This window comes from Cetorhinus maximus, chromosome 11 (genome assembly GCF_964194155.1).
Source record: "Cetorhinus maximus chromosome 11, sCetMax3.hap1.1, whole genome shotgun sequence".
Taxonomy (NCBI): Eukaryota; Metazoa; Chordata; class Chondrichthyes; order Lamniformes; family Cetorhinidae; genus Cetorhinus; species Cetorhinus maximus.
The window spans coordinates 112120715-112145598 of NC_135889.1; the positions used below are offsets into that span (position 1 = coordinate 112120715).

General features: G+C 42.8%; 1 protein-coding gene across 1 annotated transcript in view; it reads left to right on the plus strand.

Annotated features, from left to right (window-relative positions):
• The window catches only part of LOC144686219 (contactin-associated protein-like 5), a 738881-nt gene that overhangs the window by 516481 nt on the left and 197516 nt on the right, over positions 1-24884 (plus strand). Inside the window, exon 18 of the mRNA XM_078551310.1 lies at positions 4972-5190. Within this exon, the coding sequence (XP_078407436.1) occupies positions 4972-5190 (219 nt within the window). The remainder of the gene's footprint in view (positions 1-4971; positions 5191-24884) is intronic.

Here is a 24884-nt window from a genome sequence, read left to right on the forward strand (position 1 = left end):
CTATTAACATTGTGGCTTTCAAAGCATTTAAAATAAATTCTTTAACCATAAATAAGGAAATATGTTGTCCTGCTTTGAATTATTTTGTGATTTCTTGGCTGCACAGCTAAATGAGGAAGCCCAGGTTACTATGAAGCCAGAAGGAGGAATATTACGATTGCCACAACACTATCAATCTTATTTATCTGTATACATTTGGAAAATAGAATATTGAAGGGTTTTATTTTCACCACCAGCTACACCACAGTAAGATTGCAATTGTCTTGCATAAATCAAGTCCGATGTGACCCGTGATTGTATTTGGTTCTTGTGGCTGGACCAGGTTTGGATCCTACAAATCCAGGCCAGGATTCTATACCCTGCGGGCGGGCGCGTGCCCAACCCCATCGGGTGTTAAATAGCGCGGGATATTTTGGTCGGCTGGCATGGGCCTGCCCGCGGGATGTAAAATTCTGCCCTGTTAAGGCCATTAATCTATTAATTAAAAGCTATTTTTCGCTGCCCGTCCAACCTTACGGTTGGCGGGCGGGCGAATCGGCCAGGCAGCTTTTTATATTTTATAGGCAACCTCGCCCACAGGTGGGATGAGGTTTCCACAATTAAAGAAAAAATAAAAAATAAAAATTTCTGGGCAGAATTTTTATTCTGTTTGTGTTATTATGAGTGAGTCCTACATCGGGACATTTTTTTTCAGATTTGAAATGTTCTTTTTGATTCGAAAATTCTCCTGCCTTCAGGGAGCTTTCAGTGCGCGCTCCCTGCACGTGTGCAGACTTTGGCACTGGCACTCCTCCCATCCCCAGCCCAGCAGCGATGAGCCTCTCAGCGCGACTTTCAGGATGGTGGCCGTTAATTGGCCAGCCAGTGTGAAATCGCATTCGGGGCCTGATTGTGGGCGGGGCCTGATTGTGGGCGGGGCCTGATTGTGGGCGGCTCCTGGGCCCACCTGCCCCACCCGCCCGACGACCCAAAATCTTGCCCCTACATCCCAATCAATATCTAGATAATACTAGTGTTGATTCTTCCCCTTTCTCATCACAAGAGAAAAAAGAAATACGTATCCATACTTAACTTGATTTAATAAAGAGGAAAGAGGAGAGGGCGGGGGCATGCCATCTCATGTCTTCTTCTTGTTAGACAGTCCCTCGGGATTGAGGATGACTTCCTCCCCGCTCCAGTTTGTTGGGTTCTGAGATGTGTGATAAATCCAATGTACGACCTGCAGATACTGCCGTATGCAGGGCAGGTAGTGCTTGAACAGTCAGGAAGATTAGGCATTTGCAGGTTTAAGCCCTCTCTCCAACTCAACTTTGTCCCAGTGTGTTCCCGACAAAGTCTTTCAATGTGTTCGCTGCCTTCCTGAATAAACCTTCTCCATTTCGGGTCAGTCACAAGCCAGGGGCTCCCATGAGTTGGAAGGAATGTTTGACCTCTTCAGAGATGCTTTGAGGACGTCCCTAAAGCCTGTCCGCCATCCTCTTGGGAGTCTCCGGTGCAACCGAGTTCCGAGTGGAGCAGTTGCTTCAGATGTCAGGTGTACGAGCGACATGTCCCATCCAGCTGACCTGCTTTTGAGTGAGTAGCAGCTCTCTGCTGGGCATGTTGGCTTGGGAGAGGACAGTACTGTTAGGCTGCCTTCCTTGTCCCCAGGTTTGAAGGATTGTGAAGGCACTGCTGGAGTGCTTCAGCAGTGCTTTGAGGTATCTGCTGTAGGTCATCCAAGTTTCTGAAGCATATAGGAGCACGGGGAACACCACGGCCTGGTAAACCATAACCTTAGTCCCAGGTTTGAGACCCTGATCCTCAAATACTCTTTTTCTCAGTCAGGATGAAGGCTGAGCTTTTTTAAAAATTCTTTCATGGGATGTGGCTGTCGCTGGAAAGGCCTGCATTTGTTGCCCATCCCTAATGGCCCTTGAGCTGAATGGCTTGCTTGGCCATATTAGAGGGCAGATAAGAGTCAACTACATTGCTGTTGGTCTGGAATCACATGTAGGCCAGACCAGGTAAAGGAAGGCAGATTTCCTTCCCTTAAAGGCCATTAGGGAATCAGTTGGGATTTTACAACAATTGATGATGGTTTCGTGGTCACAATTACTGAGACTAGCTTTACATTCCAGACTTATTTATGAATTCAGATTCCACAAGCTGCTGTGTTGGGATTTGAATCCATGTCCCCAAAGAATTAACCTGGTCGTCTGGATTACAACAAATGCTGGCCTTTCCAGCGACAGCCACATCCCATGAAAGAGTTTTTTAAAAAGCTTAGCCTTCAGCCCGACTGAGGAAAAGAGTATTCGAGGATCAGGATCCCAAACCTGAGACTAAGGTTATGGTTTTCCAGGCAGTAGTGATCCCTGTGCTCCTATATGCTTCAGAAACCCTGGATGACCTACAGCAGATACCTCAAAGCACTGCTGACGCACTCCAGCAATGCCTTCACAATCCTTCAAGCCTGGGGACAAGGAAGGCAGCCCAACAGTAGTCTCCTCTCCCAAGCCAACATGCCCAGTTTACTCACTCAAAAGCAGGTCAGCTGGATGGGACATGTCGTTCGTATGCCCAGTGACTTTACCACTACACCACCATTTCCCTCCATCATCCCCACACCTACTGCCCCCATCCCCACACATTCTGGGACATTAGAGGCAATGATGAATTTTCCCATCTTCCTCAATGCAATAATGCACCTTAACTCCAGCAAATTACCCACAGCCATGGAGATAATCCACAGAACAGACAGGAAACTGTTCAACCTACGTTGCCTTCAATACAAAATCAAAATCACTCCAATCTCAATCACGGAGCTTCAGGGTGCAGATGATGCTTGTGTGTGTGCACCCGTTCAGAAACTGAGCTCCAGGTCATTTTCAACATCTTCTCCAAAGCATATGGGAAAACTAAGGTCCTCTTCCAACCATCTCCCACAACACAATACTTCTCCCAGCAATTAGGATCAACAGCGAGATCCTGGAAGATGCGGACCATTTTTCCTATCTTTGGAGCCTCCCCTCAATGAAGGCAATCATAGATGACGAAATTCAACTCGTGTAGACCCTCATTCACCACCTCTTTGTATCCCTCACCACCCCTACCCCCGGCCCATGCCACTTTATTTTGCATCTGGAAACATCTCTCTCAACCTACTTACAGTGACGCTTTGAAACTCCAAACTGCCCAGCATTTGATGCTAGCGGTACTTTTGCAGCTGTCCATTTGCTCTCTCAATCCCCCTCTTCCAGCTTTGATACTGTGGTCACCAATAAAATATACCCTGGTCATTTTCCCTTGTATGGCCTACAGCTTTACTCTTTGAATTCCTAGGCTTGAGGCCTGGCACAGACTTGAGCATATCTGGCACAACTGCTTTAGCATCCAAAATTAATTTGCCCAAATCCTATCGCTCATTAAGTTCTGCTCACTCATCCTTGATGTCTTCTTTGTGGCTGGAATTTCCAGATGCACTAATCCTCTGTCTGTTTGAGGTATGTGCACCTCGGTCTATAGACTTGAGCATGAGAGTTCTGTAGATAGGAAACAGAATACTGCTGCCTCATTGGACTTGCATCCATCCATTTGCCTTAATCCTTTTACTACAAAGAGGACAGACAAAAGGGGGTCCTCATGGGGAAGTAACCGGGTAATGCTAATCGTGCCAGGAGAGAACATAAATGAGGCAAGAGAGCAATTGGTGCCGAGAGAAATGCAAGCAGCAGTGGTAATAAATAAAAATATAACCTGTAAAAAAAGCTGTTCATGAGTCTTCTGATTAAACCCTTTAAGTTAATCCATGTCAATAGTTGAGCCCCTGGCAAATCGAATCTCTGTTATAAATAGTGTGAGTGTCCACCAGTTTTCTGCTTGCACCTGCAACAGGACAAATGACAGGCCATCTTTTCCTCTTATTCCAATATTAATGAGGTCCTTGCCTGTTTCAGGTGAGAGTTTTCTATTCCGGTTAGTTTTGCTGGTGTGGAGCATGTGCAAAGTGGGCAAAGATCCAGTGTTATGTATTTTCACCTAATTCTGCGATCAAGTTGAGCACAATCAATATCTATTAATGAAGTCTATTAATCTCATTCATGACCATATCACCATTCAAAACTCTTCTATAATGTCATGAAATGCAGTTGAGTGCAACTTAAAAACAACAATTTTAATTAAAGCGTTTGATATACCTTTTTGGGAGCGAGGGAGAAGAATTCCATGCACCCTTCCCATCAATGCAATATTGTGCTGATCACATTAGGTATGATAGTATCATGGTTATGTTGTCGGACTAATACTCCAGCAAACACGAGTTCAAACCCTACCAGTCTGAAAATATGAATCCAGTTTAACAAAAAAAGCTGTAAAATAATAAGCTACTTTCAGACAGCAAAGCTGTTGGGTTCTCTTAAAAGCCAAACTGGTTCACTAATGTTCTTCAGGGAATGAAATCTGCTATCTATCTGGTCTACATGTACTCCAGCTTCCCATCAAAGTGACTGATTCTGAAGTGACCTTGCAAACCACTCAGTTGTATTCAAGATGCAGTTCAGCTTTAATAAAAATGGGGAATAAATGCGAGCCTTGCCAGTAATGTCCATGTCCTGAGAACGAGCTTTTAAACAATGTCTTTCGTTGTAATGCAGGTTATATATATATATATATATATATATATATAATGGTTTGTCCCTTTAAAAGATACAGAATGTTAGGAGTAATTAAATTTTAAAAAACTACCTCTGTAATCATAATTTATTCCACTCAGGCTCTATCTGTGATATGTGAAGAGACCTGAGTTAGACATGAATAATAAATCCACGTCTTGTGCTAATTTTCAAAGATGGGTCAATGTTAATACAGTGGGGACTAATTACATTTTTGTCTGATGAGAAACATAAATACATTATTCCAGGGCACTCTTGCAGAAGCCTTCTCTTCAGGTCAAAGATAGTTACCTTTGTTTGTATCTTGTGTGATTTTCAGCTCCAATGGAAGTGGTTCTCTCATTTGATGTGGGTAATGGACCGTTTGAGGTGACTGTGAAATCGCCTACGCATTTGAACGACAATCAGTGGCATTATGTTGAAGCAGAACGAAATATCAGAGAGGCATCCCTTCAAGTGGATCACCTGCCAAGAGAAGCTCAGGAGGCCCCCTCTGATGGACACATCCAGTTACAGCTCAGCAGTCAACTGTTTGTAGGTAGGAGCTCATTGTTTGCTATTGGCCTGTCATTCTTTGTGACATTTACACATTGATGGCAAGTACCTTTCAATTCAGAGAACCATGTTTTTCTTGCATTATTTAGAGTGGAAAAATGTACAGAGTAACAAGGTGAGCACATGTAGGTCATTGATCCAAAGAGAAATTCACTGTAGTGACTGAAATAGAGAAGAGATGTGTACCTGACTGAAAATAACACATCATTTATGCGAAGAATGCTAACATTATTGATTTAATTTAGTTCTGTTGCCATCACGCAGTGATTCAAGTGTATTCCCACTTCAAATATAGCATAGTCTGAGAATTATTTATATATGTATTAGAATTTGAAATGATAGAATTTTGTATAATTTCTGAATGACAAGTGAAATTACTTGTAATGCTAACCCACATAAAAAGGAAGTACCAACACAAAGACTGCACATTATGTTAGGGTACTTGGATGCTGTACAGTGCATGTGGCACTGTAACACACCCATAACTGTGACCCACTGTAACCCACCATCTGTAACACACCCTCCAGACTACATTCCCATCCAATACACACCTCACCCTTTACACACCCTGTTCACTACAGTACAACCATTAAACACCCCTTTTACTACACCTCCATCAGTTACGCACCCAATCTGTTACACACCCTAAGATAAAAGCAAAATACTGTAGATGCTGGAAATCTGAAATAAAGGGCTGAATTTTCCCCCCATCGGCGGGGGGATGTTGAATGGCGGGTACGCACAGATGTGCTTCCGATTGGCGCCCCCGATTGGGCCAATTAAGGCCCTCCCCGCACGGAAGCGCTTCCCTGTGCGGACAGGGGGGGATCCCAAAATCGAGAATCCGCTCTTTCGCGCACGTGCACAAAAGTGTGCACTCATCTCCCTGAGGCTAAGTGCAGCCTCAGGGAGATCGGCTGTAAATATCAAAAAGATAAAAATAGAAAAATAAAATGTCCCTAACATGTCCCCTCATGTAACAATGTCACATGAGTTGGGACATGTCCATAATTTTCACAAAAACTTTATTAAAATTTTTAAAAAGCTACATGAAACCTCATCCCGCTGGTGGATGAGGTTTCATGTTTTTGCTATTCCCCGCCGGGGCTCCTGGCCTGCCCGCCAACCTTAAGGTTGACTCTTAATTGACTCCGTCAATGGCCTCAATTGGCCATTGACAGGTCAGCGGGCATGCAGCTGATTTTGCTGCGCCACCGCCTTCCTGAAAATTTAAATGGGGTGTGGTGACGTCGGGAGTTCCCCCCGACGTTACCACGCGTCATTTTACGTGTTGGCAAGCGGGCCCCACCCCCTGCTCGCCGATGCGTAAAATCCTGCCCAAAGAGTTTTGCTTGTTTCTGTTTCTCTCTCCACAGATGCTGAGATTTTCCAGCATTTTTTGTTTTTATTCCATTATATACCCTGCCCGTTACACATCCCATTGTTTACACACCCCTTTTACTACAGTCCCACCTGTTAACACCCCACCTTCTACATCCCCATCTGTTATACATCTCGTCCGTTACACACCTTGTCCTTCACTACATCACCACCCATTACACACTCTGCTCACTACATCCCCATTCTTTACACAGCCCGACAACCATACCCCCACCCGTACACACACCAGCTGTTAAATACCCCACCTGATACACCCCCATCCATTTTACACACCCATTACACACCCCACCCTTTATATACCTTGTTTGCTACATCCCTATCAGTTACACATCCCGCTTGCTATACCCCCATCTGCTACATACTCCACCCACTACACGCCTATCCATTTTACATTCTGCCCATTACATACCCCGTCCTTTATACACCTTGTTCACTACTTCCCCATCAGTTACAGACCCCGCTTGCTACACCCCCATCCGTTATATACCCCACCCACTACACCCTCACCCATTGCATACCTCACCCATTACAAACCCTGCATACCCCATCCGTTAAACATCTTGATCAGTGCGCCCCCATTTGTTATAAATCCTGCCTGTTACATACCCCATCCACCACATCCCTATTGCACACCCTGCCAATACAAACCTGACCCACTACACCCCACCCATTACACACCATGCTCATTACACACCCCAACCAAAACAACTACCAGTTACATTCTCCTTTTGTTACACACCCTGCCCACTGCACACCCATCCATTACACACCCCAACCTTTACACACCCCGCCCACTACACACTTAACAACAACAAGAAATTGCATATTCATAATGCTTTTAAAATAACCAAATGTCCCAAGGGCTCTCCAACAATTTTCTTTACCATTGATGTCAACCCATATAAGCCTCTTTCTGCCTCTGCCAAAGTGAAGATTCTTCTTCAGGTTCCTTCCTCTTGCTGAAGATTGGATGAAATGTTGCGCCTGTCAATTGTGCTGTTAGCAACAACATTTTTGCAACTAGGTTTCATTGCTGACTATGGGAAGATACATGGTAAGGCCCCAATCATTTCCAAGGTGAGAGGTAAGAAGTCTGCTTTGTCAGGAGAGTGCTCTGGATGTGTCACACTTTGTGCGGGTGTCCACCTTCAGGGCCATCCTCTTGCTGGGATCATCTACCTCTTCCATCGTTCCAGACTTCATGCACTTAGAGAGACCCTATCTACACCGGGCAGAGCTGTTGATATCTTCATTTAGTTTAGCTCGTCAGCCAAGTCAAGGTACCTAATGGTGTGCATTACCATCTACTTGGAGGCATAAGTGAGAGCTGAGGACACTGTGGGACACTAATCAGCCTCACCCATATTCTTAATCTTGTGACCGAAATCCCAGATGTACCCCAAAGTGAAGATTAGCCGCATAGATTACTGTTCCACCCATTCCTGCTCTTGGTGTTGGGCTAACGCAAACTGGGGGCACAGACCTGTGTAAATCAGTTCCCTTGATAGGAGGTTCCCTTAAAATAACTCCACACATTACATAGATTACAAAATTAAAACAAATTCCATTTTATCTGCCTAACTGCTGATTAATTATTAACAAATAGCGCCACCAGCATCTGTTGTTTCCTGGAAATAGATTTTGTTTTCAGTGTCTATCTCTGATGAGTATTGGCTGCAAGTGATCCAACAAGGTTGTTGATTCGGTGATAGCAATGATTTTACTTAAGCCTCATTTCGTTGCATGGATTTAACTTCAAACAAAGCACAAACATTTCTTGAGAAAGTCTAAACTAACAATTATTGATGATGCACTTTTTAAAAAGAAATCGTTTTGTGATGTTCTGTGATGCAAACAAATCTATATGTTCTAAGTTGTTCTTAGTTAGACTGCTAATAAAGTTTGAGTGTGATAATAAATAGAATGGGCTCTATGGCTTTTAGAAGCAATTATCTTATAGCTTACTTTAATGAGGGCTGTGCACTATGATAAGGCCCGATTTTAATTACTAGTGGGTTGGGATGTGAGGCAGGCAAACATTCCTTGCAGATATTTGAGCATGACATCTGGGCCATTTTAACACCTGTGCCTCAAGCAGTCCAGGAATGACATCAAGGGCTGATAAGAGGGAGCTGGAATTTATGTTGGAGCTGAAAGACACGGATGTCCAATAGAATGGTTCCCCAGCGTAAATGTGGAGGAACCCAGTGATTGCAGCAAGAGGAGTGGCCAGGCCTGGGGAGATTCATTGCAAGCACAGGAGGTGCATATTTTGGTCCTCCTAACCCACCATGAAACCTCACAGAAATTATATTTAAACATTAGCTTGCCGACTTCTGGTAACTTTGTTCCTCCAAGTACGTTTTTCTAATGCCTTTACATATGGGCCTCCCCTTTCCTAATTAAGATAGTGATGTCACATTAGAGTGCTAATCGTTTTCTACCCATGTGGCCACTGCTTCTTGAATATTTGCTTTTGTTAAGTTAAAATAGCCGCAGGTGGGAATGTAGCATGAGTCCCTCCCTGACCACCATTGTGACTATGTAGCATTGCCCATGTTGACCGGCTTTGTTAATATTGTTAAAGGCTTGGAAATAGAATTAATACAGAAAAAAAAAATCCTGCAGGAAAGTCACCTTGCTACTTGACTGAGGTCTATTGGTCCTTCTGGTGACATTCAACTATAAACTCATCTAGTACTTTGTTCAAGGAGCATTATTCCTTCAAGCTTTCAGCTTCCGTTTGTGTCCCAGGTATAGACGAGTCATTACTCATTGTGATATTGGCTGATACTTTGCACGGCAGAGCTTTGCTTCCTGATTGACAGCTGCAGCTGGCCTGATTTATTCTGATAAGGCCCAATGATGAATTTTCTCCCATGGCTGCTGTGCTGTGGCAGACACGGGCACAGCTTGTGACACCAAGGAGTTTATGCCCCATTGGGGGAGAAATTGTTCGAATAGCACCACTTCAAGCAACTTTATGCAGTCTTATGTCAACTCACTGAAGTGGTCCTTCAATTATATCAATGAGAAATGCTATGTGGGCCATGCAGATAGTGACCCATGGCATTGACTGCCAAGGGCAATCAAGGTAAGTATACATAGTGCCGCTTCTAGTGGAAACAAACTAGTATGCAAACACATTTCTCCTTCATTGCATCTCAGTTTGGGAGATATCATTCAAACACCTCATTGACTGTAAGTTAATATTGATTTAAATTACGGTCAATAAAACTTCATAAAATCATACAGGATAGAAGGAAGCTTTTTGGCCGATTGTGCCTTTGCCAGTTTTTGAAAGATCAATCCAATCAGTCGCCTAGAGGTTTTTGTGTGCAGTTGATTACATTACATCTGACTACAATTTTGTGAATAGAGTACACACAAAACAGTTACAGTTCAATAAGCACTTGGTTGCTTTGCAAACATTATACCTGGTTGAGAAATCACAAAGGCTTTAAATTCTCTTGAGTGAGAAGCCTGGAAAGATTTAACTGCACTGCTTGAAGGAGCAGCTTAACTCCCCAGGGAAGAGTCCCATATCTTGACACACGAGCAGTCAATTTAAAGTCCGTTTGATCGACTCCTAGAAGGATCACAGCAACTATACATGTGAAAGAAAGAAAGGCATTTAATAAGTGACTGAAGCAGTAGGAGAAAAATTCTGACAGTTGCATGCTGAGTTTAAAGACCATTATATCAGGTGAACAGATTACCTACATTACAGCACCTGCCTAATGATTCTGACTATAGTGTTAATCTATTTAGACTCTCATGCCCATTATATAGGAATGACAATCAGTTCCTATTTTAAAAACGTTGGTCAAATTTTAATGATTACCCCTTAGAATGCCTTACAAGTGCTTTATAAAATTTTATTCCCTAAATTTGATGTTGACATCTAGTTGCAGATCATCAGTAATGCAACTGTTTTATTTATAATATACTGGAGGGTGGCTAACTTGGATTTTTATTATTTGGAATATTAATTTGGTTGGATTGGATATGGATGTTAATCTAATAAAGGTTAGCCTTGACTCAGTGACAAGACTCCCTACTCTGAGACAGAAGGTTGTGGGTTCACAGATCCACTCCAAAAAACTTGAGCACATGATCTAGGCTGACACGGTAGTGCAGTGCTGAGTAAGTGCTGCACTGTCAGAGTACTGTGTTTCAGACAAGGGATTAAACCAATGCACCCTCAGAGATGGGTGTAAACAATCCCATGGCATTAATTAAGAAGTGTATTGACCAACATTTATTGCTCAATCAATATTGCTAAAACAAATGATTTGTCATTTGTCTCATTGCTGCTTGTTCTTGCACTGGCTGTACCATTTCCATACATTACAGCAGTGACTGCATTTCAAAAGGGGATTTACAGGCTGTGAAGCATTTGTCTTGAATTCAGGAAAGATACTGTATAAGAACATAAGAAATTGAAGCAGAATTATGTCATATGGCCTTGGAAGCATGCTCTGCCATTCAATGTGATTACTGATAATCTTCTACCTCAACTCTACCTCCTGCACTATTCCCATACCCTTACTTCCCTTCATGTTTAAAAATCTAAAGCCTTGAACATACTCAATGACTGAGCATTCCAGCACTCTGGGTTAAAGAATTTCACAATTTGGATTCTTCAGATTTTAACCTCCCTGCCCCATCCCCCACCCCCCACCCCAGTCTCAATCTGCTTCTACCTATCTCAAGGGGTTAATATTGAGGTTTTAGACATCGCCACCCACCATCTGCTCCCCCACCTTTGACCACCAACCAGTAGCCATAGCAGCTGCATGGTCATTCAGGGGAAGACTTTCCTGTTACACTTAAATGCTTTCATTCTCTGAAGATGCTCGGAGGCCTATATTTTTGCAATTTATTTTGTCCAGCCATTGGAAAAAGCAGAAAGCCCCTGTTTTAAATGTGGCAGCTGGGTCATGGGAAAGCTGATACCTTGAGCTATTTCTGGATCTGTTATTGGTAACCTGCTGGATGTATTTAAAAATAGTAGAGTTCACCTCCCTGGTGACACAGTAGGTTTGCAGTGTTGATATAATTTGCTTAAAAGATCAAACTAGTTAATTTCCTTGATTTAATTAACATTGATTCCAAATGTGAGGCAAATGGTTTATTCCTGAGCATGGTTATGTACTATTCAGCGTACTAGAGCACCAAATTGTTGAATTATTGGAATTGTTATTCTCGATTCTAATATTATTAGCAGCCCCTAGAAACATACAAAGGATAATTGAATATGCCTACTTTACATTACTGCTCCCACATGATTGGAAGTGTTCTGTACAGTTGGATGATTTATCTTCAACTTTCTTTATGTGTCACTTTAACACATTCAACCTGAGATGCTAGAGTGTTCTGAAGGGTAGCATGAGTGTAGGGGCTCTGCCGGCAACCAGGCAGACAAAGCAGCATTCCTAGGCTGCATTTAATCCTGGAAAATGAGCTGCGATAAGAAATACCATCAAGAAAATTAATGTGTCAAGGCAATGGGTTGTTCTTGGAGGCTGTTTACTAATGGGCTGTTTCTGAAGTGTTATGGCTGACTCGTGAATGTGTGATTAAATTGGTTTCCGTGTGGGAAGAAGCTGAAACTTTATTACTTCTTGCAGCCTGAAACTAATTAATCAATTTGTATTTCCCTCACAGGATGATTAAAGTCACAGGTAATCGGGTTTTGAGCGTATAAATTTTTAGATCGACGTATTCCATGCCATTTAGACTGCACTTTGCCATATGATTGCGCATTGGATGCTCAATGATTTCTTCAGTAACTAAATATCTGGAGGATATTCAGCTTTGAAATGGTTGTCATTATTGCATCCTGCATGTAAACCAAAGAGAGAAAAATCTTATTCTGTAATGCATTTAATATCAAACCTTATGTCTAAAAATTACTGCAAACCTTAATGAAGAAAATAAAGAGCTCCCACTGTGAAAGCCCTTGTATGGCACAGAAGTCACATAGCGTACTTATCTGCCTTCTGTCTGTTCAATTTATTTGACATTTATTAACATACATGTGTAATATTGGAGTTTTCACTGCAGGACACAAGTTTGCAGTCAAGTGAGTTTAACTTATGATTAAAGTGCCACATGCTGAAGTACAATTGATGCTTGTTCTAATTGTTATGCAATTTTTAATAATAATGCAGCAATCGATCTTTTGTCAGATAATTACTCATACCGAGAAGCTGACATTAGCGGAGGAGTGCAGCAAATCAACAAGAAAATAAATCTGTCTGGGTTACTTTAGATTCTTCGAGAATTTAATTGAAATGCCTTAATTTAAAGGAAAATCTTTTTTAAAAAGCCATGTTGGGAAGTAAGAAGATATTCAGGATAGAAAATTGGATCAGATATTTCACTTTCTCCCTCCCTAATAAATACAGAGGGCAGGATTTCTCGGTAGGCATGCGGGGATGTGACCCCGCACGCCGACATGTAAAATGACGCGCGATGACATCGGGCAGAACTCCTGACGTCACCCCGCGTCATTTCAATTTTCAGGTCGGCGGGGGCGCAGCCGAGTCAGCTGTGCGTCCGCCGACCTGTCAACGGCCAATTGAGGCCATTTAAAAAGTAATTGCACTAGTTAAAGGACCTGCCCCTCCAACCTTAAGGTTGGCGGGCAGGCCAGGAGCCCTGGCGGGAATTAGAAAAAGCATGAAACCTTGTCCCGCGTAGGTTTTTAAAGATTTAATAAAAGTTTAATTAAAAGTGATGGACATGCCCCAACTCATGTGACAGTGTAAAAATGTTAAAATGGTGTCACATGAGGGGACATGTCAGGGAAATTTTATTTTTCTATTTTTAACATTTTTGAATTTGGCGCCGATCTCCCTGAGACAGCACTTAGCCTCATGGAGGTGAGTGCGCTCTTCCGTGCACATGCGCGAAAGAGCGCACTCTCGGCTTAGGGACCTCCCTCCTCCCGCCTGCACAGGGAGCGCTATGGCAGACATCGCGCTGGGCAGGCCTTAATTGGCCCGCCCACATAAAATGGCATCGCACCACCGATCGGGGGCACGCCCGCATGCGCCCGCTCCTGAACATCCCCCTGCCGACAGGGGAAAATTCTGCCCATATAATGGATGTGTGTGGATATCTCTCTCTCTCTCTCTCTCTTATATATATCTTTATATATATATAATAACGAATGTATGTACCAAGTCTTCACACAGTAAGAAAATTCAAAAGATTTCTCATAGAAATTACATACATCAGATAAATTAGGAAGTCTTCCAGAAGAAACATTAACAATTAAATTATTAAACATCTATTAGAAGAAGTCATGTGGTGCAGTGAGTAGCATCCCAGCCTCTGAGCTCAATGCTTCTGGGTTCAAGTCCTGCTCTAAGACGTTTAGGACTTGATGGCTAAGGAAGATGTGTTCATAATGCAGCCAAACCGGTTGAGTATCAACCTGTAAATCCTCCCAACACACATGCCATAGGCAGGTGGTATGAGCAGGAGTGATTGTTGATCAGCCATATATTGGAAAACTATGCTGTGCCTTATCTTGGATCGGTTCAGTCATCTGTCACTATATTTGAACTCCATGTGGCCCAGCTTCTTTGCCAAGGTGACTCCCCTTTCCTGCAGGATTGAACCGGAGATAGGAACAGTCTCTGCAACCATGCTCGAAGGCTTTGAACATCCTTTCACAGGGAGATCTCGATGTCAAATGATGGCTTGCCCAGCGCTCCATGATTTCACACTCCTGAATGGTCTAAATCCGTGCTGATTGGTCGGCGCGGTCACATAACAAGCTGAGACAAGTTCGGCAAATCCGGAGTTACCAGCACAGAATCTCAGCTTATCACGGGCATTGTTCCATGGGGTTTGCTACTCTACCGGCGGGATTGGCTGTCAGCTTTGACATAAACGGAATTTTGCGTCATCAAAGTTTGACTCATTGCAATTTCACTGCAGGGCGATTATATAAGAGTGTCAGCCTTGTCTCAGTTGGTAGCACTTGCACCTCTAAATCAGAAAGTTGTGGGTTTAAGTCCCACTCCAGAGACTTGAGCACCAAAATCTAAGCTGGCACTCCATTTCAGTACCAAAGGAGTGCTGGACTGTTGGAGGTGGCACCTTCCAGGTAAGTCGTTAAACTGAGACCCTCTCAGGTGAATGTAAAAGACTTCATGGTACTTTTTGAAGAAAAGAAGTGGAGCTATCCCTGGTGACGGAGCCAGTATATCTCCTTCAAACAACATTACAAAAACAGATGATCTGGTCATTATCCTATTGCTGTTTGTGGGAGCTCGTTGTGCCAAGGTTAGCTGCCATCTTTCCTACATTACAACATTACATTTGAGAAGAGCTACATTTGAAAAGAAAGTGCTTAGGGACATCTGGAGCTTGTCAAAAATGCCATGTAAATGCAAGTCTTTTCTTTACATTCAGTGTCTGTTCCACATGTCTGTTACAAGACTCTGTTCCACACTTTCTGTATCTCTTATTATCCATTCTTGTGAACAATAATTGTTTAATTCTTGCCATTATTGTACAAACCTTCTGAGTCTGCCAGCCCTCCTTTGCTCCCAATGTTACAGCTTAGTCTCTATTATAATTTCCCTATGCCTTAAACTCTTTACGGTAGCTGATCTATCTCGATGTGCCTTTTTTCCACCCTTGCCACCAATAGCATTAGCTGGAGGTCCATCTGTTAAAATTACAGTTTTCAGTACAGGGCAATATAATTTAAGCATTCCCATCAAAGCTCACATTTTTTAATTACACTTCCAATCATCACTTAGTGAACTAAATTCCTGCAACGCAATAAGCCACATGCTTTCCCTGAAGCAGCAACTTCCAACACAGACTAATAAAACCTGCAATACCAAAAGAAACAGTCTCGCACCAGATTTACGCAGCCAAGATTTCAGGTCCCTTTCTCAGCTCAGCTGCTAAATTTCTCCCAAAAAGCTAATTCTGCCCTGAGCTGCAGATAAATTGGCCGGGATTTTCCGTGCCCACTGGCATTGGGCGTATTTGGACAATATGGCATGATCGGTTTCAGGATGGCGTGAAACCAGTTTGCGATCGTCCGCTCAGCCTACCGATGGAGGGCCGCGTTTCCCGCCATTGGACATCAGGAACCTCATTGTAATACATCTGCATATCATTATTAGGCCAGCCCGCTGGACTCATTCCCCCTCCACTCCATCGGTGATAAAGCATACCAACGTGTTTCACAACAGCACATAAGCGACGTGCACCTGGTGGGCTGCACTTCGCTTAGGACTTCAAGGTTTTTTTGTCTACTTTGCTTTGGTCAGCACTCGCAATCATCAAGCGCCAGGCTTCACAGGCAGCACCACATCACTTTGAGGGGGGCTCATGGCAGGTCTCTAACTACCAGATGGGCCATATGTGGGTGGCTTCAGTTGCTGCAGGACCAGGGCTTGCTTGGCGAAGTCGGAGAAGTGGCCTCAGGCAAGGGAAGAGGGTGCAGGATGAGGGCTGTTCTAGGGAAGGAGGGTATCCCAGGGTGTGTTTGGGGCCGCATGTTGATCTTTGCAAGTGGCGTCAAGTTGGTGATGCCTGAGGAGGCAGTCTCCAAAGGAGATGAGGCTAGATGGACATGGGAGGGTATGTGTGTGAGAATGGGTGGTGATGTCCCTTTAACTGGCAGTGAGTGAGCTGCCAGTGAATGTGTGATGAGCTTGAGTTTGTGCATTTAGAGTGATAAGATGGTCGCCATACCTGGCTGCACGGATGAGATCATTCATCCTCTTTATGCATTGGATAGCCAACCTCTTCTGTGCAGCATTGGCACTGATCACCACTGCCACCGCCTACCAAGCCTGGTTGGTCATGCCGCTGCCCATCCCTGCGGCCAGAGCTGGGGTACAGGACATCCCAGCGGGCCTCCACTGTGTCCAAAAGGCGTTCCTGTGACGTGTCACTAGACCTGGAGGCTGCAGTCTTTTTGCCTTTTTGCCTTTCATGAACATCTTCCCTACAATCGTCCTGATCTGGGAGCACTGAGATGTGTGCCCGTGTCTGGACTTTAAATATGGCACTCAGCGTTGTGATTGCATGGCGGGGGAATGAGAGCCCGCCCGCCATGGGAATGCATAATTAACACGGCGAGTTTGGGACGATACGGTGTGAAAACCCACCATTGCGGCCAGCGGGTAAAACGTCGTATTATCCGCCTGCTACTGCACTTAGTGCAAATCTGGGGTGATTCTGCCGATCATTCTTTTGCTGGTGCACCATTACCCTTTGCCAATTTACAAGCCAATGAAATCAAAGCCGAATTAATTTTGTTCTACATGTTCACTAAGATCATGGAAACAATTTAAGATGAGAAATTTAATCACGTGATAGGTGATGCATCATGAACACCCAACGAACCATCAGTATGCCGACTCTGCCAAAGGATCACCTGAACTCATATTAAACAGATGAGTTCCTGAATCATTTGAGCTTGGATGAGATTTGAGGGGTTTGTTTTATCCTGTTGGTGCTCATTGTGATGCGTTGGGGAGGCAGGGTGAGAAGGGTGGAGGGGAGCGGAGAGATTCTTCCATAGATTACTGCTTGTTTAGGAGCATTAAAAGGATCAAAGTGCAACCTAGGGGATACCCCCTCAAATTTCTGCCCAAAACTCAGGCTTGCATTCACCCAAAAGAACACTAACCTTTTTTAAGATCCAGCAGTTATGAATATGTCCCAGTGTGAGTAGATGTGATGGAGTGTGATCAATTCTTCTAACTTACTGGGAGGGATGGTGGTGGATAATGTCGCTTGGCCAGTAACCTTGAGACTCAGGCTAATGCACTGATGGTATGGGTTCAAATCCCATCATTGCAGCTGGTGGAATTTCAATTCAATTAATAAAATCTGGAATTGAAAACTAGTCTTAGTAATGGTGATCATGAAACTATCATTGATTGTTATAACAATCCCACCTGGTTCTCTAATGTCTTTTAGGGAAGGAAATCTGCTCTCCTTAGCTGGCCTGGCCTATATACGACTCCAGGCCCATGGCAATGTAGTTGACTCTTAAATGGCCTCGTAAGCCACTCAATTCAAGGGCAATTAGGAATGGGCAACAAATCCTGAACTTGCCAGTGATACCTAACATCCCAACAAACAATAAAAAACACCATACACCTCCATTTCCATAACCAAAATTTAACATGATTTCCCTGAGGTGGATGAAGTTTGGAGGGTACAGCCTTGTGTGCTTATACTCAAGATGGCTGTTTCTTTGCTAGTATAGTATTCTTTAAAGTGCTTTGGCAGATGAGTCAGGACTTAATTTGCTACTTTAATTCAGCTCTACTCAAACCACCGTGTCACACTCTAGACTCAGAGGCTGAGAGACACAAAGTGGGTGCAAAGTCGGCCTTGGCACTTCCTTAAATGCCACAGACCGATTGCAGGCACCAAACGTGTGGCTGGGTACAGTAGGTTGGGTAGGGATGGTAATATGGGCTAGCTCTCCCATTGAGCCATCAAGAAGGTTGAATCTGCCGTGGAGGTAGGTGATTCCGAGAGGGAGGCCCTCCAAAAGCGCAACCTGCAAGCAGAATTATTTTGTGGACCCAGAAACAACGCTTCTATTTCTGCTGAACCCGCAAAAAATTAAAAATAAAGGTAATTTTTTGACTTTTTTTGAGAATAATTATTCTTCTGAGGAATGGGCCACTGAGGTCTGATTTATTTGAGTCCTCACCTGAGATCTGTCCATCCCTTCCCCTTTCTTTGAAGGAACCAACCTCTCCCTTCCATTCGCAGCTCCTCATTCTCACTAGTGCTCGGCGCTTTATTTCATTTTAGCTTTCATCAGGTTATGCCTGTAATGGATAGACTACATGCTGAAGGACACACAATTAACTCCGATTTGTCCCTTCTGTGTTCCTAGGTGAAAACATGTGGGATACAAATTATATCCAGCACCGCTTCATCTCCTGATAGAACATGGAGAATATTCTCAGCAGGAAATATTTTTTCAAATATCATATTTTCAATTATCATGCATTATCTTATTGAATAAATCCTAGATGTGCTTGCATGCTGTAGGTTGTCCTGTTAATTTCTCAGGACAAATAAATGCATTAATCTGGAAAGTGTATTTAACGTAAATTGAGTTTCACACACAAAGCACTGGAGTGAATCAATTTTCTATGCTGTGGTGACATTACAGAGTGTTCACTCTTGAATAAAACATACTAATGGTTTTTAAACAAGTGACATATACTAAGAATTTTCCAATGAAATGATTCAAGAGTATGATTACACTGTATTCTTCATAAGATTAGTAGCGCCATGATGAATTTAAATAGGAAACCAATGTTGTGTAAGTGCAGAATACATCTGTAAGCAATAGTAATTTTAAAAAGTGGTTTACAAAGTTTTCTTGGATGCTTTTGAATAGAACATGGTTGAGAAAAAACTTTCTTTTCATTGGCTTTATTGACTTTTGAGAAACATCAGGTGAACAGAGATTCCTACTTAGGAGCATTTTACTTTTCCTTGGATCAGTTCATAGTGACACGTGGATGTAGATCAATTGTTGCGAAGGATTGAGACTTGAATATGGCTGAAAAGAGAGACATGTTGCTGAAGTTTTTTGTCTTGCACTCATCAGGACAAACACAAGAATGCCAAATTTCAAACGATCAGAACAATTTACAGGAGATAAGGGTTTTCCCCTGTAAACTATTGTGCACGCTGGGTGCTGGGTGCTGTCAGTGTATGTATGGAAGCCTATGGCATGGTTAGCATCCTGATTCCTTAAAAAAAACTCCCCTTCCCATACTCCAGCAGCCATGTGAACTCTAAGGAGCGGCAATAAATTTAAGTTGGAATCATTTAGGACTAAGATGAGGAGAAATTACTTCACTCAAAGGGTTATGAATCTTTGGAATTCTGACCTCCTAAGGAAATCAAAACTATAAGTTGACTACATTTACCATGATTTCCATCGCTTCGTATCTCACCTGCCTTTTGTATAAGGTTTTCAGCTCAGTCAGAAACTTGTTGCAGGTATGTAACAAACCCTCACTCAGAACATGAGATGGCATATTGGATTATAGACCCATGTTCCTCTGAAAAAAGAAATGCTTGACATTTAACCACTCTTGCCCTGTGCATGACCAGTCTTGCCACCCTCCCCACCCTCCCCATCTTCCCTGTTCCTTAGAGTCTGTTATTGAATTAGTCCACCTGCACAAGCCATCTAGTACAATGGAGGACCCATCACTATTTGAATCCACAGACCCCCATGCACAATTACCCCCAGTCATAGCCTTTTTGCTTAATCCTCTGATAGAGGTCAATAATCAGAGATAGAGCTTCCAAGGAGGTATCTGATTGGCTACACTGCACGGGATGGATGAGGTTTCCAAAACCAAATAAAAATAACAACTTTAATTTTTCATTAATAACATGTCCCTGCTCATGTGACAGAGTCACAGGAGCTGACATGTTTCATCACATTTTTATTTTTTTCAGCTCCGTGCCTCAGGGAGATTATGATGCGCGCACTTGTGCACATGCGCAAAGGTCGCTCTTGCCAGGCTCGCACTGCCCCACCCCCCCGCTCGCACAGGTAGCGCTGAGCACTGCCGCTCGTCTTTCACGCTGGGCAGACTTTAATTGGCTCGCCAGCACAAAATCGCGGCCCGGTGCTGAGTGAAGGCGGTGGTCAGCTTCCCGACCGCTCCGCCCGCCCCCGCCAAGCCCACCTGACATGGGTGAAATTCTGCCATTGGGTGAGTGTAAAATTTAATTCGATAGTACTCCTATGAAGTTACTTGTGATGTTTACTCTACGATGCTACCTGTGGCTCAGTTGGAGGCTCTCATGCCTCCGATTTTCAAGGTTGAAGTCCCATTTCAGGAATTGAGAACAAAAGTCAAGGCTGATAATCTAGTACAGCACGGGAGGAATGCTCCACTGCTGGGGATATCCGCTTTTGGGTGAGATGTTAAACTGAGACACTGTCAGGTTCATGTAAAAGATCCCATGACACTATTTCATAGAAGAGTAGGGTAGTTATCTCCAGGACCTTAGTCAAAATTTATCCCTCAACCAACATCACAGAAAAAAGTTTATCTGATCATTATCATATTGCTATTTGTGGGAGCTTCCTGTGCACAAACTGGTTGCTGTGTTTCCTACATTAAAAGTGTGACTACACTTCAAAAGTACTTAATTGGCTGTAAAACGCTTTAAGCCATCTACTGGTCGTGAAAAGTGCTACATAAATACAAGTCTTTTTTGAGGGCATTATATAAATTCAATTAATTCGGGCTGTTGTTGTAATGCTGTTTTTTGACCCACCAGTTCCGATATTTGGATTTCTTAATCATGCCACTAGGGCTGATTGCTGGTCATGAATCAGTCCCATTTTTATTATCTAGCATCCCAAAAATTTTAAGAATGTTTTGAGGATAGCATTGCAGGATTATGTTTGATTTTCCATGAAAATTATAAAACGATAGCCTTGAATCTTCAGTGAAGGCAGCTTAGGGTGAGTAACAGCAGATTCACGGCTTCAGTATTGTAGTTCTTCTATGATCCAGACTCTTTATTAGAGCAGCTCACCACTGGCTGGGTGAGACTGATGAATTCAGGCTCCGATGGACAACTGAATCTGCACTCATGCCTGAAACTCTGGGTGTCTCTAAAATTGCAAGATTATAAAAAGGATGGGACAGAGTAGAACAAACAGTCGTGGGGCCTTGTATTGGGAAGAGGGATGCTATCTGGGGACTGGTGCTTATTCCAGTAATTCACGAGCACCAGAAGAGCTTGAGGTGACCGTGAAGGAATCCATTACTCATACCTGTGAGGTTGTGCATGACAACCACAAAGCATTGAGTGTGTGATAACACCGGTGTCAGTTTCAATGGTGCCCCTAATAACAGAAATCCTAAACACCAGTGGAATATTTCTCATGAAGGCTGATACTGTTGTTATATAGAGAGTCCTTGGACTCCAATTCATAGGAATCTGGCTAACTTCAACTTGCTGGAGAGTCACAGAGCGATGGAGAACAGAACAGGATCCATTTAGCCTATCGTGTGTGATTTTTGAAAGAGCTATCCAATTGGTTCCACTTCCCTTTCCCCATAGCCCTGCAATTTTTTATTTTCAAGTGTATATCTGATACCCTTTCAGATGTTACTATTGTAAAATCATAGAATATTTGTAGCACAGAAGCTGGCCATTCAGCCGTAGTGTCCGTGATTACTCTCTGCAAGAGCTACTCAGCTTATTCCAGTCCCCGCCTTTTCCCTATAGCCCTGTATTTTTTTTCTTTTCAGATAATTAGCCAATCCCCTTTTGAAATCCACGATTGTATCTGCCTCCACCACACTCTCAGTGCATTCCAGATCTTAAGCACTCTCTGTGTAAAAAATGTTTTTCCTCCCTTCTTTTTGCCCATCACCTTAAATCAGTGTCCTTTGGTTCTTGATCCTTCTGCCAATGGGAAAATATATTTTCTCTATCTATTATTACCAGAGCCCTCATGATTTCCAACAGGCTGGTCCAGTGAATATTGTTATTATAGCAGTGTGCATGCCCACATCAGAGCACCCTGGTGAAGAAGTGGAGACAGAGTGCCAGAAATTGGAAGAACAGATAGGAAAGGGAAGATGAAGCGGTTTCTTGGTGAGCTTGGGAGGCAGGAATGCGGTAGTCAGTAAAGGCAAAGGTGGAAACAAAGTTGGAGCCATGCACTGGGTGTCAGAAACAACAGAGGAGAGATATTGGTTAAACACAAGAACACAACAAATAGGAACAGGAATAGACCATATGCCCCATCGAGCCTGCTCTGACATTCAGTACGATCATTGCTGATCTTGGGCTTCAACTCCATTTTCCAGTCCGCTCCCCATATCCTTTAATTCCCTGAGAGACCAAAAAATCTGTCTATCCCAGCCATAAATGTCATCAACGATCCACAACCCTCTGGGGTGGAGAATTCCAAAGATTCATAACCCTTTGAGTGAAGTAATTTCTCCTCATCTTAGCCCTAAATGATTGGTCCCTTATCCTGAGACTGTGCCCCTCTGTTTTAGATTCCCCAACCAATGGGAACAATCTCTCAGCATTTACCCTATCAAGCCCCTTCAGAATTTTGTAGGTTTCAACGAGATCGCCTCTCATTCTTCTAAACTCCAGAGAATATCAGCCCAACTTACTTAGTCTCTCATCATTGAACAACCCTCTCATCCCAAAGACCAATTTAGTGAATCTTTGCTGTACCCTCGAGACCAAAACTGCACACAGTATTCCAGATGTGTTCTCACCAAAACCCTGTACAACTGTACCAAGATTTGTCTATTCTCATACTCCAATCTCTTTGCAATAAAGGCCAACATGTCATTAGCCTTCCTAATTGTTTGTTGCACCTGCATGCTAACTTTCTGTATGTGCATACCCAAGTCTCTTCGAATATCAACACTTATAAGTTTCACACCTTTTAAAATATATTTGTTTTTTCTATTCTTACGACTAAAGTGAATAACTTTATGCTTCCCTGCGTTATACTCCATCTGCCATCTTGTTGCCCACTCACTTAATCAGTCTATATCTCTTCGTATCTTCCCTGTGTCCTCCCCATGGGTTATCTTTTCACCAAGCTTGGTATCATCAGCAAACTTTTATACATTACTCTCTGTTCCTTCATCTAAGGCATTGATATAGGTTATAAATAATTGAGGCCCCAGCACTGATCCTTGTGGCACTCCACTATTCATTGCCTGCCAACTTGAAAGAGCCCATTTATGCCCACTCTCTGCTTTCTATCTGTTAACCAATCCTCTATCCATGCTAAAATATTACCCCCAACTCCATGAGTCCTTATCTTGCCGACTAACATTTTTTGTTTTGTTAATGGGTGTTCAGGTATACTACATCTACTGGTTCCCCTTTATCTCCCTACTAGTTACACCTTCAAAAAACTCTAATAAATTTGTCAAACAGGATTTCCCTTAGTAAAACCATGCTGACTTGTTCTAATCATACTATTCTCTTCTAAGTACTTTTCTTGCTGAACTTTATTTATCAATTAAATATATTTTTGTTGAGCATTTTGGATTGTTTCTTAACCAGTTCTCCCCTCATATCTATATAATTGGCTTTGTTTAAGATTCTTGTTTGGAGTATGTCACTTTCAAATTTAACATTGAATTCAATAGTATCATGATCAATGTTTCCCAGTGGATCTTTTACTATGACATAACTAATTAACCCTGCTTCATTACACAATACTAGATCTAATATAGTTTTATCTTGAGTCGGTCCCACAACGCATTGCTCCAAGAAACTCACCTAAGCATTCTACAAACTCATCTTCTAGACTACCCTTGCCAATCTGAGTGTCACAGTCAAATGAAGATTAAAGTTCTCACAATTATTACATTGCTTTTGTTACAAGCTCCAATAACTTTTTGATTAATGCTCTGTCTAAAGGTATAACTACTGTCAGGGGGCCCATAAACTACTCCTACCAGTGTTTTCTGACGCTTGCTATTCCTAATTTCCACCCATACTGATTCTACTTCATGGACTTCAGAGGCCAGATCCTTTCTCAAAAATGTCCTTAGATAATCCTTGACTATCAGGGCTGCCCCTCCTCCTTTGTTATTCTGTCTGTCTTTCCAAAATATTGTGTGCAATGGAAAGTTTATTTCCCATACTTGTTCACCTTGTAACCATGTCTCTGTAATGGTGATTAGATCTAAATCATTTACTTCAATTTGTGCCACTAGTTCATCTATCTTAATATAGATGCTTCATGCATTCAGATAAAGAACCTTGAATTTCATTATTTTACTTCTATTCCCTGCAATGACCTTATTTACCAATGTACAATTTTTGTTAGGCTTTCTGTCCCATTCTACGTTTCTTCACCTCCATTGCTATGCTGCTTTGATGCCTTGAACTTTCTCTTTGGATTTCTAAATCTCCCCTCACCCGAACACTACCCCAGCTCTATTAGTCTAAAGCGCATAGCCCTAGCTATATAATTGGCCAGAACACTGGTTCCAGCCCAGTTCCCATCCCACCGGAATAGTTCACCCTGCCCTGAGCACTGGCACTAGTGCCCCATTAATTGAAACCCTTTCTTCACACACACCACTCTTGGAGCTAAGCATTTAATTCTCTAACCTGCTTGACGCTATGCTAATTAGTGCATAGCTCAGGTAACAGTCCAGAGCTGATTACCTTTGATGTTCTGCATTTTAATTTGGACCATAACTCCTCAAGTTCTCT